The sequence below is a fragment of the Ornithorhynchus anatinus genome, chromosome 7 (assembly GCF_004115215.2).
Source record: "Ornithorhynchus anatinus isolate Pmale09 chromosome 7, mOrnAna1.pri.v4, whole genome shotgun sequence".
In the NCBI taxonomy this organism is placed as follows: Eukaryota; Metazoa; Chordata; class Mammalia; order Monotremata; family Ornithorhynchidae; genus Ornithorhynchus; species Ornithorhynchus anatinus.
The window spans coordinates 83132049-83152501 of NC_041734.1; the positions used below are offsets into that span (position 1 = coordinate 83132049).

The window sequence follows — 20453 nt, forward strand, 5'->3', positions numbered from 1 at the left end:
AATCATGACCAAACTTGGAGAATCTAACCTCTAATCTGCGGCCAACCCCAAACACTCAGAGCAGAGCAAACTCGGCAGAGTCGGGGAATGGAAAGTCTCCCTGCTCTCCGGCCGCCTCGGATGGGAAAAACTCCCTGGAACAGTGGGGAGACAGCAGCCCCCCCCAACCCCCCCGCCCCAAGACCAAAACAATAAAGTCACTTGGATGAACTGCCCTCTGGATCCAAAGACAGAAACTGCCAACAGCCAGGAGTCCCCTCCAACGCCTCCCAAAACACAGACATCCGACTGGGCGGACGAGGAAAGGGTCTGAAATAGTCATCAGGCCGATTTCAAGCTCTTTCCATGTCCACCCAGTTGGATACTTTGATTCATAACCATGACAACAGAATGTATCGAATGCTTCTGGGCCAAGAACGTTCTTTCTCTGCACCGAAAATGGTACTGGGTATCTACTGAGTGTGGAGCCCTGGAGTGGGTGACTACTGTGTGGACCATCATTTCGGGGGCCAAGAAGGACTATTCTGATGAGTGCTCAGTGGGGCTGGGATTGTGGGACTGTGGATTCCCCTCACTGGCCTTTCCAGCAATATACACCCTCCTAGGTGGCTCCCAGTGTCAGTGATATCTTCTTCTAATACAAAGGATCATTATATATCTACCCTAGTGCTTAGCACAGTGCCTGATACACATAGTAAGCGCTTAACAAATACCATTAAATACAAATGTATTTTTTGCAATATGTTTTTAAAAAATATATATATATCTCAGTGGTATTTTTAAGTGCTTACTATGTGCCAAGCACCATACTAAGTACTAGTATAGATACCAGGTAATCAGGTTGTTTCACATGGGGCTCACAGTCTTAATCCCCATTTTCCAGATGAGGTCACTGAGGCACAGAGAAGTGAAGTGGCATCCAAGGTCACAGAGCAGACAAGTGGTGGAGGCTGGGATTAGAACCCACATCCTCTGACTCCCAGACCCAGTCTCTTTCCACTAAGCCATGCTGCTTCTCTATATATTGCTCACCTAAATACAAACTAATCAGGTCGGACACAATCCTTGTCCCATATGGGGCTCACAGTCTCAATCCCCATTTTACAGATGAGGGAATGGAGGCTCAGAGAAGTGAAATGACTTCCCAAGGTCACCTAGCAGACAAGCTATGGTTTCAGGATTCGAATCCAGGTCCTTCTGACTCCCAGGCCCATGGTCTATCCATGAGGCCTCACTGCTTCTCTATTTATTGATCACCTACTGTGTAGCAAGCGCTGAATTGGACCCCCACTATGTGTAGAGCATTGCACTGAGTGACTACTGGGTGTACAGTGCTTTAGGGGGCATCTAGACCTGAGTTGCAGGGAGCGCTGTCCTGAGCTGTTGGGACCACACCAGAGAAGGAAAGATCACAGAGCCTAGAGGTGAGTTTGGGGCTTGCTCCACAGGCCAAGTTCTGAGAAACTACACCTCAGAGGCAGATGGGAGCACCCCTGGCTGAGACCAGGGTCTGGGCCTTACAGACTAGAGAGGTCAGTCAAGGAGCTAACATGGGGGTTTAGTTGGTTGAAGCAGCATGGCCTAGTGGCAAGAGCTTGGGCTTGGGAGTCAGAAGTCGTGGGTTCTAATCCTGGATCCACCACTTGTCTGCGTGCGGCCTTGGGCAAGTCATTTAACTACTCTGTGCCTCAGTTACCTCAATTGTAAAATGAGGATTGAGACTGTGAGGCCCATGTAGGACAGGGAACGTATCCAAGTCGATTACTTTGTATCTATCCCAGCACTTAGAAAAGTGCTTGGTACATCAAAAGCACTTAACAATACCATAATAATAATAACGATTATTATTATTAGTAGTAGTATGTTGAGAGAAATGGTGGGGACAGGTCACGGGAGATGGTTCACAGCTCCCATGACCCAGGGATGTGACCCCCCACTCCTGGCCTAGAGATGACCCATATACTGAATGTTTTAGAAAACGGACCCTCAGGTCCTACTCCTTGCCTAGAAATGCCGAACACTCAGCACAGCGTCCACACAGAGCTCAGGGTGCTTCCCACAGTTGATCCTCACTCCATGGCTCAAATGTTCTCTGTTTCCTGATGTCCTTGGGAGCCCCCAGGGAGAATTTCAGTTCTTTAGGTGGGAATGGGGGCAGGGTGGCGGGGGCTCTCCGGGACCCACCTCTGGAGAATGACGATCTCATTCACCCCTCCTGTTGCTCAGTTTGAATGCCAGAGACATGTCACGAACAAGAAATGAAAAAACAAAAAAGTTCCTGGCTGGAGCTGGCCAAGATTTCTCTATTCCCTCATTTGTCTGACTACCTTCTCCCATTTTCATTTTATTGTATCTCAAGTCATCATAGCTAAAGATGATCCAGCATCTCCCACATTCTTGGCACACAGGAAGCCCTGCATAAATATTGGAATAATAATAATAATAATACCTTTATCATTGAACATGAATAAGAATGGTAATCATTGTTGCTTGAAGCTAACGGTGAAATGGTAGAACTTGGAAGTACAGCTGATTATTCCATTAGCCTTCAGCCACTACTTCAATGATGTAGTGAAATTTCCACTTTCAGGGTGTGAACTTGGAGGCCAGTGTGTTTTGCTCCAGTGGCTGCCCAGAGGGCAGGGCTGAGTGATCTGGAGATGGGACGTGGAGTTCCAAGTGGAGGCACCACAAGCCACCGAACGGGAGGGGCTTGTCTGGGAACAGAACCGGGGGAGGGAGAGAGGAAAGGAGGTAGTGTGGGCAGAGCAGACCAAGGGCCAGATGGAGGCCCTATCCAAGATTCAAGCCTCTGCTCTAGGCCGCGTGAGCCCGGGGAAAGTCCACTAGGAACTGACATCTGTTGTGACCTGGGCACCACACTGGGGCAAACTCTTGGCAGCACCTACACTGTGCTGAGCACTGGGCTAAATGCTGGGGAAAGTTCAAATCAACAATTCTTCCTGTCCCTGTCCCCAAAGGGGCTCACCCTATAAGTCTGCAATCTCCCAGTGCAAGAAATGTTACCCGAACCATTGAGAAACAATCGAGGGGTGGGGAGGAAGAGTCTGGGGGACCTGCCCAGAGTTGGTGGGGGAAATGCCAGGGCTCTGGAGGCAGCTACAGGGCTGTTTCTGCCCTACCCTCTCAGACACCCAGTCCTGGCTGCTTAGCATTATAGCACCCAGCCTATCCCCCTTGCAGCCCCGAAGGGAAGTGGGACTGCTGCACTCCCCAACTACAGCCCCCCTTCCCTGTCTGTCAGTGAGGAGGCATGCAATAATAATAATAATAATAATGATGGCATTTGTTAAGTGCTTACTAAGTGTCAAGCACTGTTCTAAGTGTTGGAGTAGATACAAGCTAATTAGGTAAGACACAGTCCCTGACCCACATGGGGCTTACAGTCTTAATTCCCATTTTACGGATGTGGCACAGAGAAGTGAAATGACTTGCTCAGCATCACACAGCAGACAAGTAGCAGAGCTGAGATTAGAACCCAGGTCCTGCTGACTCCCAAACCCATGCTCTATCCACTAGAACACACTGCTTCTCTGGCCACCTGACATCCACCCTCCCCCGCCGGGTCCACAACATTTCGGACAATAGAACCCCAGCCAGGACAACAAGGTCTAAGAAAATGAATTAGCCCAGCAGGGTCCACAGCATCTCAGACAGTGGGTCCCCCTAGCCAGGTCCAAGATGTCTCAGACAATGGATTCCCCCAGCCAGGTCAGCAAGGTCTTGGACAACAGATCCCTCCCCAGCTGGGTGCCCCAGGGCTTGGACAACAGATTCTCCTAGCCAGGTTCATTACGTCTCTGACAGTGATCCCACAGCTGGATCCACAAGTTCTCTGACAACCAATCTTCCAGCCCGGTCCACAACATCTTGGACAACAGATTCCACTGGGCAGCGGTCTCTCATTTCTGAACCTTCCCCTTCCTCCCAGGAACTCCACCGCCTACCCCCGTGAGGACTAGGGATGACCAAAGATGGGGTAGCCCACAATGTGGGGTGGTTATGGTCCCTCTCTGTCATTCCCACCTACATTCCTCCTCAGAGGCAGCTGGCCTCATGGAAAGAGTGGGGGATGGGCTACGGTATCCATGCGCTTATTCCAGCTTTGTCATTGGCCACCTGGGTAGGGCAAGTCTCTGGGCCTTGCTTTCCTCATCAGTCAAATGGAGATAATATGGCTGCTCTCCCTCCTAGTCATGAGTCCCTTGAAGAACAGGAACTGTGCCTGAGCTCATTATCTGATATCTCCCCCAGGGCTTTGCCCAGGGTTGACACAGAGTGGATACATGCTTAAATTATACCATCATTATCCATGTCTGCCCAGTCCCCTTCTCAAATATTTCTTGGATCCATCGTTTCTTCTTCACCTGGTCCAAGGGTCGATCTCCTCACTGCTGGATTACATCAACAGCCTCCTTGTTGGTCTCCCAGACTCCAGCCTTTCCCTTCTTCAGTCCACTAATGGCCTAATCACCTTCCTAATATGACTCTCGGAATATACATCTCCCACAGAACCTCTGTGGGCTCCCCATCTCCCTCCACATCAAACAGGAAATAGACATTCACTAATGTTGCTTAAACCTGGCTGACACACCCAGCTCCAAAAGCCCAGACCCGAAGGCTTCCTCCTCCTCTTCCCTGCCAAACCTCTTCCCCGAACTGCTTTATTGTCCTTACCCAAGCACTTAGTAGACTGCTCTGCAGACAGTAAGTGCTCCATAATACCACTGATTGACCTGTCCATCTCGGTGGAGAACACCATCTCAAAAGCCTGCAACCCTTCACTCTCCATGACTTCCCACTGCAAACAGTTCCCTCACCCCACGCCTGTTCTGGGTGTCCCACCCTGGCTGAGCGGCCTCGAAGTAACTGCACCTGAAACCACCGCAGGAAATGGCTCCCAGGCATGGCCGTTGACCAGTGACACAGCCATGGCCCAAACCCCACAGTGGCTTTCCCAACAACGAGGGTGGCCCCAGCGAGGAACAGGGCCTTGCCATCCTGACCCTGGCACCAACCCCAGTCCGTGTGTGGGCTGGGCCTGCTTCACACGAGCCAGAGATGCAGTCAAAGCAGAAATTTTGATCCAAGACCCAGGCAGGGATGGTCCCAGCTGGGCCACGACCTTCCTGCAGAGATGCTCGGGGTAGACCAGGATACCATCCTGACCTTCCATCCTCAGTTCAAAAGAGCCTGAAAACTGCCAGTGGAGCCGGCATTCTCACCCATAGTGTGGTGGCTGGGGTAAGAGGTGCCTGGGGTGGATCGTGGCTGAGATGGGTGGTAGCGGACAGCTGCTATTGGGGGAGGGAGGACAGTGCTGGAGCAGGCCATAGGCTGTTGCTGGGGCATAGGCAGAGAGGCAGGACATGGGGTCTTTCCCCCCGACCCACTGGGGCTGTAAATACCCCAGGTTGTGGCTCGCTGGGCCCCCCAAGATGCTGGGGATTGGGACCAGAGTCGGCTGCTGTCTCTGGGTCCGGGGCTCAGCCAGAACTTCCATAGGGCCAGGGCACAAGGACATGTCCAGGGGCCCAGAGTTAGCCGAAGGAGCTCTAGCTGTGGCTCATCTGTCTGCTCATCCAGCTGGGCATCATGACACCTACACACCCAGTCCTCTGACCGGCTGAGGCCGCATAGACCCCTCCGCTGTCCCACCTTCATCCACATGCCCGTATGAAGACACCCAGAGAGTTATGTTATTCAAAATGTTGTTTTTTCACTGAGCAAACAAGCAAACAAATGGATACTCCACATACTTACTGGTGACGTAGCTCCTTGAGGTATTCTTAACTGATTTTCCAAATGTTGTACTTTATTTTTGAGTTCTACATTTTCTGTTTCTAGATCTTGAATCTAAAAAAAACAAATTATTCTTTTAATACCTAATTAAGATTTCATCCTTCTGGAAGATTTTTCTTGTCGTTTAAGATAAACCTTTAAAAGTTTTGGCCTTGAATTATTTTAAATGAATTTTGGTGTTTTAAGCAGCAGGGAGAGTGTTACGTAGGCAACAGTCCTCTTTTTAAAAAAATGGCATTTGTTAAATTCTTATTATGTGTCAAGCACTCTTCTAAGTTCCGAGATACATTCCAGATAATCAGGCTGGTCAAAGTCCCTGTCCCCGGGGAACTCACAGTCTAAGTAGGAGGCAGAACAGGTATTGAATTCCCATTTTGCAGTTAAGGGAACTGAGGCACAGAAAAGTGAAGTGATTTGTCCAAGGTCACACAGCAGACGAGTGGTGGACCCGGGACTAGAACCCAGATCCCCTGATTCCCAGGCACTCTTCTATAGTATTTTGAATTCTTGGGCTACTGTATTCTCCACTGACTCTTCTTAATTTTCTCCCTGAAAGTTGCAAGCTGTTTCCCATCAACATCAAGTTAATCCACAGAACAGTAAGACTTGTTCAAGCAGAGTTCCAGGAGTGGAGGGAGTCAGCAGTTTACTCGTACATCTCGCCAATGACCTCTCGCTCACTCCTTGCCTCTGGCCTAGAATGCCCTTCCTCCTCATAACCGACAGACAAGTACCCTCCCCCTCTTCAAAGCCTTATCCTCCAAGAGGCCTTCCCTGACTAAGCCCTCCTTTCCTCTTCTCCCACTGCCCTCTGCTTCATCCTGACTTGCTCCCTTCATTCAGCCCTATTCCAAGCCCCAAAGCACTTATGAGCAGTGTTTGGCACATAGTAAGCACTTCATTCATTCAATAGTATTTATTGAGCACTTACTATGTGCAGAGCACCATACTAAGTGCTTGGAATGTACAGTTAGGCAACAGATAGATACAATCCCTGCCCAATAATGGGCTCACAGTCTAAATGCCATCAGCCATCATCATTATTATTACTATTATGTATGTATCTGTAATTTATTTCTATTAATGTCTGCCTCTCCATCTAGATTGTAAGCTAACTGTGGGCAAGGAATCTGTCTGTTATATGGTTCTATTTTACTCTCCCAAGAGCATAGTACGGTGCTCTGCACACCGTAAGTTCTCATTAAATATAATTGACTGGCTGACTGACTCCACCCAGCCTGCTCCGGACAGAAATTCTAGCCACTCACCTCAGTCTCCTCCTTCTCTTCCTCCTCCTCCTTCTCTTCCTCCTCCTCCTCCCTTCCCCTCCCCCCCATTACTCCTTGTCCCCTCACCCCTTCCCATCCTTCTGAGACTGTGATCCCAGGAGAAGCAGCCAGAAGTGTAGCAAAGGCCCATGAGAAAATAGATAGGAAATTGGTATCCCGATATAGGGTTCCCGTAGACGGAATTGAGCTGGGAGAGTCTGGGCTTGATCCAGGTGGGCAAGGCCCCCCACCCTCGGCACCGACATGTGGCCAGAACCCTTGGGCATCTCACCCTCTTCTGCAGCCCTGCAATCTGTTTCCTTGTCTCCACGTCCTTTCCTCCAGATTCCAGAAATTTCCGGTAGGCCAGATCGAAGGCTTGACCGATGGTCAGGGTTATCTCTTCTGCCTGGATGAAAACAAAGCAGGCAGAGGTGCACATGAACAGGGTTCCACTCTTGGCCAGGTGAGTTGGAGAGGCAGGACAAAATGGTGTCAGAGATGAACTTCTGGGTGCTGAGCACTGTTCTGGGTGCTTGCTGGGTGCAGAACACTCTTCTGGGCATCTATCGTGAACTGAGTACTGAACTGTGCTCCTACTGGGTGAAAAAGCACTGTGCTGGGTGTCTACCACATGCAGAATGCTCTACAGGACTCCTACTGTGTACAGAGCACTGGATTAGATGCTTGGAAGCATGCAATAAAAGTAAAAGACACACTTCCTGCTCTCAGAGTTTACCTACTCTTTAAAACACATATGGTTGTAAATGCGGTGCTGGTCCCAGCTTCTAAGGAATAAGGTGTAACTCCAGGAAGGACTCCGCAAATGATTTAGGGTGGGGATAAGGGATCTGGAAAATTGCAGAACAAGAGAAGGAGGGATAAAGTTTAAATCTCAAGTGGAAGCAGCATGGCCAAGTGGAAAGAGCACAGCCCTGGGATTCAGAGGACCTGGGTTCTATTCCCGGCTCCACCACGTACCTGCTGTGTGACCTTAGGCAAGTCCCTTCACTTCTCTGTGCCTCTGTTTCCTCAACTGTAAAATGGGGATTCAGTAACTGTTCTCCCTTCTAAGTAAACTGTGAGCTTCATATGAGACAGGGACTGATTGATTTGAATCTATCTCAGTTCTTAGAAACAGTGCGGGACACATAGTGAGCACTTCACAAATACCATTTAAAAAAAACAAAAAAAGGGTGAGGTGGAGGGTCTAGGTGCCGCTTGTGTTCTTTTTATCTTCAAATCAATAGGTCGTTAATTTAAAACTTGGATGCATCCTGGACCCAGGCTGTATGGTGGGATATATTTCCCATAGTTTTCCTTGTTATAAATTGGAACCCATTCCAGAACTTCCAGAAAATATCATGAAGCCCCTTGATCTGTTATTCTCTAACTTTAAATATTGTTACTCTAATAGTTGTTCTGCTTGAAGGTAATTCAAAGCACAGCAATGCAACATTAAATAATGAGTGGGAGTGTGAATGACAGGAGACCCCAGCTTCTGAATGGCCACTCTGGCAATGGGTTTTCCAATTTAGTGAAACATTTGTCCAATTTAAGTTGAGCAACAGCCTTCTTTGCTTCATAAAGTACCTTATAATAGACGAACTCCTTCCAGACACCCTGGGTCTCAGCTGCCATTCTAGAAAATCCCATGGTTTCAGCAATAGTGGCTTACCTTGCAGCCTCTAAGTTCCTGGGCATGGCATGGTTTCATGGTTCTCAAGGAGGGTCTTTAAACAAAGTGGTGTCTCCTGAGAGACTAGAGTCAGTCAGGGCTCAGGGTCAGGCCCGAGCTGGGAGCTGTGTGACTGAAGCCTTGTACCTAGGTCAGCACAGTGCCTGCCACAGAGTAAGTGCTTAGTAAACGATAATGATGATAACGATGATGTTGATGATAACCACAGCAGGCAACCGACTAAGAGTTTCTATATGTGAATATTGAGCCGGGGCGGGGGGGGGGGGGGGGGGCAGGGGCGCGGGCGGTGTTGGGAACTCAATCCCTTGACCCAGAAGGTTTTTATTTATTTGTTTGTTTATTTAAATTAATGTCTGTCTCCACCTCTAGCCTGTGAGCCTGGTCATGGGCAGGGAATGTGTCTGTTTGTTATTATATTGTAGTCTCCCAAGTGCTTAGTACAGAGCTTTGCACACAGTAAGCACTCAATAAAGGCGACTGAATGAATGAAGAAGTGCCACGACTGAGGGCTGGAGGCTGATCTGATCCACGGTGCTTGGAGCTGTGTGGCTGTGTGAGGGCAAAAGGCGCAAGTCACTGTTGGCACAACCAGCTGCGTAAGCCCCAGCGGCTGGACCTAGGGATGAAGCAGTTTCTCCCTGGGCTCTCTTCTCTTCCGGTGCCTCTTCAGCCAACAGATTGATAGATTGAGTGATTGATTACGATTACGATCAAAAGCAGTGTGGCTTAGTGGAAAGAGCACGGGCTTGGGAGTCAGAGGTCGTGGGTTCTAACCCCAGCTCTGCCACTTATCAGCTGTGTGACTTTGGGCAAGTTGTCACTTAACTTCTCTGTGCCTCAGTTACCTCATCTGTAAAATGGGGATTAAAACTGTGAGCCCCACGTGGGACAACCTAATTATCCTATTTCTACCTCAGTGCTTAGAACAGTGCTTGGCACACAGTATGCGCTTAACAAATACCATCATTATTATTATTATTATTAGGAGACTCGGGACCAACAATAAAAAATGATTGGGTGAGCCCTGTGGGCAATAGAAACTGTCTCTAATCTGACATGCTTGCATCTCCCCTACACAGGGAGTGACTAACAAGTACCTCAACTATTATTATTATAAGTATTTACTCTGTTCCAAGGCTCCTGGGATGTGGCTGATTCATGGGGTCTCACCACAGCTACAGTGTTCACTCCACTGGGGGCAGAGTCAGACACCGGAGTTGGGGCCACTCGACTGGACAGATTCTGCTGAATCCCCAGACCTCGGACCCTGGGAGGACACCACATTTACCAGTGGATTCTGGAACCAACTGTTTGGCACAAACAGAGAAGCAGCATGACCTAGTGGGTAGAGCACAGGCCTGGGAGTCAGAAAGGCCTGGGTTCTGATCCTGGTTCTGTCACTTGTCTGCTGTGGTACCTTGGGTAAGTCACTTAACTTCTCTGAGCCTCAGTTACCTCATCTGTAAAATGGGGACGGAGTTCATGAGCCCCATATGAGACAAGGACTTTTTCGAACCTGATTAGCTTGTATCTATCCCTTGCTTAGAACAGTGCTTGAAGTGCAGTAAACTTTTAACAAGTACTATCATTATTATTACTATTTTCACAAAGCATGGAAACTCAACCAGAATCATAGCAAATGGGAAGGAGAAAATCCACGATGTGGTCTGGGAGGAGCAATGCCAACCATTACATGCAGGTGTGTGAGCGTGCACTCGGGATAAGGTTGGGAAGGATCCAGAGCCGGAGACCTCCCCTGGTGTGGGGCTGAACCCACCCGGGCCTCAGAGGGATGACCCCCCCACCCCGCCCCACGCTTTCAGAGGGATGTCCCATTCTCCAAGGGTACTCAGGCCTTCTCCCCTCCCCACTATGACCATGAAGCATCAGTCTCACTTACACACTTTTCACTGTCAAACACGTAGCACAAGTGCTTGTTGGACTCAGAGTCTTTGCATATGAAGGTGAATATCCGCCGGTCGGTTTTGTCATCCGCGCAGAACGATATCCGGTGGAGCTGGCAATTGTGTTGGATTCCCTGGGGACACACAGGAGAGGGACATGCCGTCAGTTACCACTCACTGGAATTCAGGAAGTTAGGGAGGATCTGGGGTGCAGGGTCCCATGAGGACAGATTTTCCTCACCCAGATCACTTAGTAAATCCGAGGGCCCTGGTACTCCAACTCCTGGCACTCCTCAAAGTAGAGAGAAGAATCTTAATCCCAAAGTGGAGAGGGAAATTCCATAATATCGAGGGGAGAGTTCTACATCCAGATATAAAGGGAAAAATCCCACCCCCTAGACCAGCCGGGAGAATCCTACATCTTTAAGTAGAAGAGAGCACCTCACACTCCAAAGTTGAGGGGTCAATCTCAAATCCAGACGCAATCAACTGACTAATTGTATTTACTGAGCATTTACTGGGTGCAGAGCACTGAACTAAGCATTTGAGAGAGTACAGTATAACATAGTTGGTAGACATGTTCCCTGTCCACAGAAGGAGAGTCCCACACCTAGGAACAGAAAGGAGAATACCACAATCCAGTATAGAGGAGAAAATCCCACACCCAGAAGCAGAAGGGGAAATCTACACCTAGAAACAGAGGGGAGAATCCCACAGCCCACTATAAAGGGGGGAATCCACATCCAGAAGCAGAGGAGAGACTGCACACCCAGCAGCAGAGGCGAGAATCCCACACCCAATTAGAGAGGGGAGAATCCCACATTCCCGCTGAGGCTCTGCCTGCCCCTCAGCTCCCCCAGCCCAGCCACTGTTAGCCATTAATTATTGCTTCTGCTGCTCATTCCACCCAGTCTTCCCTCAGGGTCACAGAGAGATCTCAGGGCTGGAAACGTCATTCTGGAATCCCCATTTCAAAATCAATTTGGAAAATGACCATGTTGAAAAGGGCTCCAAATGCAGGGTTAGAAGTCCAGGATCCATCCACATAGTCCGAGATTCAGCTTAGGAGCAAAATTCAGCTGGAGCTGAACACCCGGAGAGACAGTCAGTAACTGGCAAAACCTAAGAAATGATGCCACATGGGGCAGGGTCAAAGGGGCTCGCAGCTTAGTAATAAGTGCTAAAGTGGGAGCAGAAACTGTGTTCACTCTGAGTTTGGAGCCTAGCCCCCAGACGAAAAGGAAGGAAGGTCTGAGTCCAGGGGCCCGAAGGGTCCCGTATGGTTCTAGAGGGGATGTGTTTAGAAAGTCCCTCTCCTACCCCGGCATCCCTCCCCAACAAGCAGTCACTATGCGATGAGAAGCAGTGTGGTCTAATGGATAGAACACGGGACTGGGAGTGAGAAGGACCTGGTTTCTAATGTTGGCTCTGCTTCTTGGTTGCTGGGTGACCTTGGACAAGTCACCTCACTTCTCTAGGCCTCAGTTACATCATCTGTAAAATGGGAATTAAGACTCTGAGCCCCATGTGGGACAGGGATTGTGTTCAACTTGAGCATCCACTCCAGAGCTTAGTGCAGTATCTGGCACATAATCATAATAATAATAATGATGATGGCTTTTGTTAAGCACTTACTCTGCACCAAGCATTGTTCTAAGCACTGAGGGGGGATACAAGGTGATCAGGTTGTCGACCTTGGGGCTCACAGTCTTAATCCCTATTTTACGGATGAGGTAACTGCAGCATAGAAAAGTTAGGTTACTTGCTCAAAGTCACACAGCTGACAAGCGGTGGAGCCGGGATTAGAACCCATGACCTCTGACTCCCAATTCCGTGCTCTTTCCACTGACCTACACAGCTTCACATAGTAAGTGCTTAACAAATACTGCAGTTATTATTATTATTATTATTATTGTTAATGTTATTAGGAAAATTGAACAGTGGGGCTGGGAATGCATTTGCTTAGGTGGCTGGTTCGTTCCCGGCTCAAAGGACTTCGGTTTTCAAGCGCTTAGTACAGTGCTCTGCACATAGTAAGCGCTCAATAAATACTATTGAATGAATGAATGGGACCCATAAAGAAAAGAAGGCCCAAGACACCTGGATCAAGAGAATACGTTTGGTTGCAAAGAGGAGCTCTCTGCTCCTGAGGGGGCTTCAGATTTAGGGCTTTGAAAATTCTGGCTCTGAAGGATTTTGGCAGCACTGGTCGGGGGACCGGGTGGAGAAGGGGGAGGGAGGTTCTTCCTGTCGGGCTCTCATTCTCTACTCCGGGGAATGATTTCTACAGAATAGCAGATTCTGGGGACTTAGAAATCAAACCAAACTGAAGACCTCGACACTTTTCAAGATGATTTGATTAGCTTTAAAAAGGTGGTGCATGTTTGCCTCAGGAGAAAATTATATTTTGTCTTCCCATGGAGTTATAGGGTGGCCAGACTTTCTCTTGTCTGGGCCCAAGGCTGTCACTGTGTTGGCCGAATTTGAAGAATGGCAGGAGTCTGGCTGTTCTCCTCTGAAAGATGACTTAGCGAGAGGGAAAGAAAGTGAGAAAAACAAGGGACAGTTTCACAGTTCAATACGAACGGTAATAATAGGAAGACAAAGGCCAAGGAAAAGAATGCAACAGACTTCTGACACCTCATAAATCCAACCTCTGGGTGGAAATAATTAGGAAATCATCTTGCCACATGCTATAATTAGTTGTGTAGCTTGGTTCATATTTTCTCAGAGCTTCCACTGGAACTGAAAAGACAATCCTTCTGTCAGGCTCCCGCCGAGTTTGTCTGTTCCATTGGTCTTTTCCACAAGGTTCGAAAGTGACAGCCAGAATGCTGCTTGGGAGTCTCATCCAATAAGGTCGCGGAGCAGGAGGGAGGGAGGACTGGGCAAAAATCAGATGCCAGGGTCAGAACTCCACAACACCCCACCTACATGGCACAAGTCAGAATTCGATGCCAGGGCCAGAATGCCACAGCACCCCATCTACATGGCACAATTTAGAAAAGTCCCCTGCCCTCCCTCTCTGCTGCTTATAGCAAGCACAGATCCTCCAGAGGGGATGACTTGGATTTCCCTATCCGGCCCCTCCCCCGGGGCCCGTGGATCAGTCCAGGCAGCCACTGCCTCCTCTCCGACATGGATGGCTGAGAGAGGGAAACCTAGTTTGGTTTTCCCACTGACTCAGCTGCCTGTTTCCCCTCTGGGCACAATTCTCTTTTTCTGTGGTGGGCTCCTTCGATCCTGACTGCGGTAGTCACCGGAGAGAATGGAGAGAAGGACGCCAGCAGAAATGGCTTAGAGGACATTTCCCCTAGCCTGAGTGGGCTGCCATTAGCCTTCCTGGGGAGGTGGTGGTCAAAAATCAGCCCCTGCTCCTCCGTTACATAGGCCTTGGCTGAGAAGGGTGGGAGTCGACTCTTTTCCGCCAATGGTACGGGGGTGGGAGTACGGGGGGCAGGGTGGAGGGCTGGTAACACTGCAGGCAGTTTCACAGAGCAGTTGCAGCCTGAGCAGCTGGAAACCATCACGGAAAGCCCTGCTGAGTGCGGGGTCTCTGCGGGGAACTGCGGGAAAGGATGTGAGGGGGGGAAAGGGGGCAGGGCCCATCTGGCAGGCTGAGGGCCGGGGGCTGAGAAGTGGTGGGCCAGCTTGAAGGTTGGCTGGTTGGGGGGTGGGGAGGTGGCTGGGGGACCTGACTGGGGGCTGGCTGGGGCCCGGGCCGGCAATGAAGGATGGTAGTTTGGGGGCTGGCTGGTGGGGAGAGTGGGCTGGGGAGGCCTGGCTGGGGCCTGGTTGGGAGTGAAGGCTGGCTGGTGCCGGGGTTGGCTGGTGGGGAAGAGTGTGGGGAAGCGGGGGTACCTGGCTGGGGGCTAGCTGGAGGCCAGGCCAGCAGTGAAGACTGGCTGGGGGCTGGCTTTTGTGGGTAGGGGGTGCTGGGGGACCAGGCTAGGAGCTGGATGAGGGCCAGGCCAACAGTGAAGAATGGCTGGTTGGGGGCTGGCTGGAGCAGAGTAGAGTGGGGGCCCTGCCTGGGAGCTGGGTAGGGACCAGGCTGACGGTGAAAGCTGCATGGTTGGGAGCTGACCATTGTCGGGTAGGTGGACTGGGGGTCCTGGGTGGGGGCGGGCTGGGGGGCAGGGCCAGCAGTGAACAGTGGATGGTTGGTGGCTGGTTGGTGTGACGATAGTGGGGAGGTGGCTGGGGGCTGGGTGGCCTTGGTGGGGAGGCCAGGCCAGCAGTGAAAGTTGACTGATTAGTGACTGGCTGGTGAGGGGGATGGGGTAGGTTCGGGGACTGGCTAGGGCCAGGGACGGGAGTGAAAGATGGCTGGTTGAAGGCTGGCTCATGTTGGGGTGAGGTAGACTGGTGGTCGGGGCGACAGCAAAGGTTGGCTGGTTAGTGACTGGCTGATGAAGGGGGTGGGGTAGGCTGTGAGTCTGGCCTGCGAGCCTGGCTGGGGACTGGCCGGGGTCTGTCTGGGGTCTGGCCCAGCAGTAAAGGATGACCGGTGGGGGCTGGCTGGCTGGGGAGATGAGCTGGGGGCTCGGCTGACAGTGAAAGCTGCATGCTTGGGGACTGGCTGGTGAGAGGAGTTGGCTGCGGGCTGGGCCGGTAGTGAAAGGTGACTGGTTGGGGCCCTGGCTGGTTGGGGGTGCTGGCCGGGGGCCGGTCTAGTTTGGGACTGACCGGTGAGGGGGGACGGGGTAAGCTGGGGGCCTGGCTGGGGGCCGGCTGGGGGCCGGGCCGGCAGTGAAGTTTGGCTGGTTGGGAACTGGCTGGTCAGGGGGTGGCTGGGGTGTGGGAGGACTGGCTGGAGGAATTAGCTATGGGGAGCTGGCTTGAGGGATTGGTTGAGGGGGTGGCTGGTGAGGGGATGGACTGGGGACCTGGCTGTGGAGTGCTGATCGGCGGGGGGATCGCTGGAGGGGTTGGGTAAGGGGGTGGGTGGAGAGAGGAAGGCTGGAGGGGTTGATTGGGAGGGGCTGGTGGACAAGGGTTTGGCAGGTTGGGGCCTGACCGGCCTATTTATTTATTTATTTGTTTGTTTGTTTGTTTATTTATTTAATATTTGTTAAGCTCTTAGTATATGCCAGGCACTATATTAAGCAATGGGGTAGATACAAGATAATCAGGTTGGACAAAGTCCTTGTCCCACAGTGGGCTAAATGTCTTAATCCTGATTTTAGAGATCAGGTAACTAAGGCACTGAGAAGTGAAGAGACTGGCTCGAGGTCACCCAGCAGAAAGGTGGAGGAGATGGGATTCCTCTAATCAGACAGAAAACCACTCTCCCCTGCTTCAAAGCCTTATTGAAGGCATATTTCCTCCAAAAGGCCTTCCCAGACTAAGCCCCACTTTTCCTCATCTTCCTTTCCCTCCTATGTCACCCTGACTTGCTCCCTTTGCTCTCCCCTCTACCCCCAGCCCCACAACACTTATGTACAGACCTGTAATTTTATTTACTTGTATTGATGTCTGTCTCCCCTACTCTAGACTGTGAGCTTATTGTGGACAGGGAATGTTATTGTTTATTGTGGTATTGTAATAATAATAATTATTATTTTTATGGTATTTGTTAGATGCTTACTATGAGTTGGACACTGTGCTAAGTGCTGGGATGGATGCAAGCAAATCCAGTTGGACACAGTCCCTGTGTCCCACAAGGGGCTTACAGTCTCAATATCCATTTTACAGATGTGGTAACTGAGGCCCGGGGAAGTGACTTGCCCAAGGTCATACGGCAGACAAGTGGCAGAGTCAGGATTAGAACCCATGACATTCTGACTCCAAGGCCCATGCTCTAGCCACTACGCTATATACTTTTCTGAGTGCTTAGTACTGTGCTCTGCTCAAACTAAGAGCTCAGTAAATATGAATGAATGAATGAATGAATGAATGAATGAACGAACGAACGAACCTTCTGACTTCCAGGTCCAGTTCTTTCCTATAGGCCACACTGCTTCTCTTCCATAGTGGTACATGGCAAGCTGTAGGTGGGGCTCCTGGCTGCAGCCGGGTTAGTGCCCCCACTAGGTGAATGTCACCAAAGCTTGTTCCCATCCCGAGTTGCCAGACATATCCACTGACAGCTCCTGGACTGCTGGTCCGGTTCTCAATCCGGCCGGCTCTCTTGACTTCTGATCCAGTTCTCGGCCCAGCTGGCTCTGTTGGCTGCCATTCCCGTTCTCAGCCCGACTGCCCCGCCTAGACTGCCGGTCTAATTCTCAGCCTGCCAGATCTGCTAGACTGCCGGTCCGGTTCTCGGCCAGGCCAGCCTTCTAGGTTGCCGATCCAGTTCTCAGCCAGGCCGGTCCCCTAGACTGCTGTCCTGTACTTATCCAGCCCAGCCTGCTAGAGTGCTGGTCCGGTTCTCAGCCCGGCCTAGACTTCTGGTCTAGTTCTCAGCCCGGCCGGCCCCCTAGGCTGCTGGGCCAGTTCTCATCCAGGGCAGACATCTAGGCCGCCAGTTGGATTCTCAGTCCAGCTGATCCGCTAGATTCATCTGTTGGACTGCCATTCTGGTTCTTAGCCTGGCCAGCCCACTAGCCTGCCAGAGGGTTCTCAACCCGGATGGCCCTCTGGACTGCCTGTTTGGTTCTCAGGCCAGCCAGCCCACTGGACTGCCTACAGATAGGATTCTGCTTTCAGGTCCACTCAGAACTTACCCTTTTTTTAAAAAAAGTGTTATTTGTTAAGTGCTTATTATATGCCAGATACTGTACTAAGTGCTGGAAGAGTTACAAGGTCATCAGGTTGGACTCAGTCCCTGTCTCACGTAGGGCTCACTGTCTTACTCCCGTTTTACAGATGAGATAACTGAGGCACAGAGAAATGAAGTGGCATGGCCAAAATCACATAGCGGACACGTGGCAGAGCTGGGATTAGAACCCAGCTCTTTCTGACTCCTAGGACAGTGCTCTATCCACCAGACAACAACTGTTACTCTTGTGCAGTTCCTTGTCTCCAGTTGCCCCACCAAGCCACTGGCATCCTGAATGGGGCATTTCACCCCTCAGGGCACCGGGAACCTGTCCCTCCCAGGAGCAGAATGTGGTCACAGTGGGCGTTTGTGTATTGAATGAGTGTAAGAGTTGTGCTTATCTGATCCTCCTTGCCAATAACCCCTCCTGCACCTCCTTCTCCCACAGCAGCACCCTGGGCCTCTGCTCCTGCCCTGCCTCTTGCCGACGGGGTCACTAGCTGACGCAGTGTTATCACCAGTGCCGGAAGGTTGGATAGCTTCAGTTGTGACCAGACCCTGGGTGACCTGGGCAGCCACACTGTGAGGCCCCTTCCAGTCTCCCTTGCCACCAGACGTGTGGACTCTAGGCCTTGGCTTAAAGTTGTTTTTGTTTCGATTTTTCCTTTCCTTACACACCCAGACCCAAACTCCTTCCCATTGACTTTCAAAGGGCCAATCCCTTGATGGCCAGGGTTAGGGACTGTATTTAATTTTCACCTGGGCATTTTTTCCCTGCACTTAGGGCAGTGCTTTGCCCACAGCTGCAACTTAGACAAATCATAAGAATCCAAGGGACAACTTTATGGTGTGTGACCAATGTGGCAAAGGCTTTGGGTCCCACACTGGCTTTATCAGCAGAACACACTCATGGGTTAACTTCAACATCAGTGACATCTTCTTTAAATATGAATGGTAGGTTTTTTTTGTTGATTTTTAAAACAACTAAAACCTTGACTGCTACAAAATATCTCCAGGATGAGAGTAATAATAATAATGATAACAATATTTTTTAAGCACTTACAAATTGCCAAGCAGTGTTGTAAGCACTTTGGTAGACACAAGCTAATCAGGTTGGGTGCAGTCCCTGTCCCACATAGGGCTCACAGTCTTAATCTCCATTTTATAGATGAGGTAACTGTGGCACAAAGAAGTGAAATGACTTGCCCAAGGTCATACTGCAGACAAGTGGCAGAGCCTGGAGTAGAACCCGGGTCCTCTGACTCCCAGGCTCAGGCTCTTTCTGATAAGCCAGGCTGCTTTCATGAGTCCCACAAGGAGCAACCCAGCTAATTAGAGAATGTGATCCTGTCATACCATGTATTCCCAGGAAATTAAGTAACAGACCCTCTTAGTATAGTGCTCTGCACACAGTAATCACTCAATACATACAGTTGATTGATTGACAGAACATACGATGTTTGTTGGTAAGCTTCCCAGTAGCAGCAGCACAGTCCCTCCCAAAAAGTGCAAATTTAGCTGGACCCTGAATCATTCAAAGCATTTTCCCCCCAAGTCACATGTGCTTAGTTTAAGCTACCTCTCCATTAACAATAAAGATTGCATTTGAGGTTTTGAACCATTTCTTACCTTTGTTTTTGGTTCTAGAATTTTCACCCCATAAATGGATATTTGCAGCTCAACCTTAGGGGTCTTCTGGCCCTCAGATTTCTTGATGTGCCTCGCAAACTACAAACAGAAAAGGATTCACAGCATCAGGCTACAGTTCTTGAGTACAAAAACCAAACAATTGAATTCCCTTTGGCTACAGAGAAACAGTAATGGTAATTTACACTGCACTGCACTGAAAGTGGGGAAAATGCAATGAAAGCCCAAGAAATACTCCATACTCACAAGGAGCTTCCACTGTAATGAGGGAGACTGTGGAAGCAGATTTCCTGTGGGGCATTCAGAAGAAATGTCTGCACAATGGACAGCAAACACGGCTCACTGGGGCTGAGCATGTGGATAAATGAGCAGCTCAAGGCTCCAGGATGCAGTTGGGCTGATTCACTTTGGTGGGCTGTGAGCAACAGGGTAGGCATGTTGGAGGATGGGGATTTTGGGGGGCTTGGAAGGTGGAGAGGGCTGGTGGATTTATGGGGAGAGAGCTCTGGGCCAGGGGAAGACATTGAGTGAGGGGGTGGAGGCGAAGGAGTCGAGAGCGATGGGCGGCTGGAAGGAAGGTTTGGATGGAGGGAAGACAGGTGGGGAACAGTGGGTGAACAGAGCCATCAGGTGGGATGCAGTAGCAGGCAATGAACCAACAAAGGACACTGGAACTTCACCATTGGCCGTCCCTGACGGTGGTACCCCTGCTTCCATCTTTCACATAGGGATGGTACCATCCACAAGGGAAGAGAGTCACTGCCCCTCCCCTTTTCAGCATGCACGCTGGCAGCCTCCAAATTTCAGACAATAGGCACAGCGGGAGCATCTACACACCCTAGCTGCTCTCGCTGCAGGTTAACTCGTGCAGGCCCAGCCGCAACTCCTAATGTAAACAAACACAGCTTTACCAGAATTTGGGATACAATAGATGAAAAAATGCCATGGATGAAGCCAATCACCTCTGCACCGCCCTCCAATTATAATTATAATAATAATAATAATTATGGTATTTGTTAAGTGTTTACTATGTGCCAAGCACTGTTCTAAGCTCTGGGGGGGATACAAGGTGATCAGGTTGTCCCATGTGGGGCTCACAGTCTTAATCACCATTTTACAGATGAGGTAACTGAGGCATCGAGAAGTGAAATGACTTGCCCATGGTCACAAACTGACCCAAAATCAGTTGACTTTCATAGAGCTGCAGTATAGTTAAGTAGCAGGAATGCAAGAGGTTAAACAACTTGGTTTGGCTTCAGCCCAGAAAACCTGCGGCGGCCCCAATCCCAGACTGCCTTGGAGACTGCTTCGTTTTCCCTTTTCTCCCTAAGCCCTTTTCACAGCAGGTCCAGGAAAGAGGGGGTGAAGATGAGGAGCTTGTTTGGGAGGGTTCTTTTATTTTCCACCAA

The 20453-nt window shown here is 50.2% G+C and overlaps 1 protein-coding gene across 7 annotated transcripts in view; it reads right to left on the minus strand.

Annotated features, from left to right (window-relative positions):
- GULP1 (GULP PTB domain containing engulfment adaptor 1) overlaps nucleotides 1-20453 on the minus strand; it is a 103017-nt gene that overhangs the window by 21875 nt on the left and 60689 nt on the right. For all 7 annotated transcript variants that reach the window (XM_039912504.1, XM_029069051.2, XM_029069052.2 and 4 more), the window contains 4 exons: nucleotides 19027-19125; nucleotides 10691-10828; nucleotides 7384-7500; nucleotides 5785-5877 (listed from right to left, as the gene is read on the minus strand). In XM_039912504.1, coding sequence (XP_039768438.1) covers nucleotides 5785-5877; nucleotides 7384-7500; nucleotides 10691-10828; nucleotides 19027-19125 — 447 coding nt within the window. The remainder of the gene's footprint in view (nucleotides 1-5784; nucleotides 5878-7383; nucleotides 7501-10690; nucleotides 10829-19026; nucleotides 19126-20453) is intronic.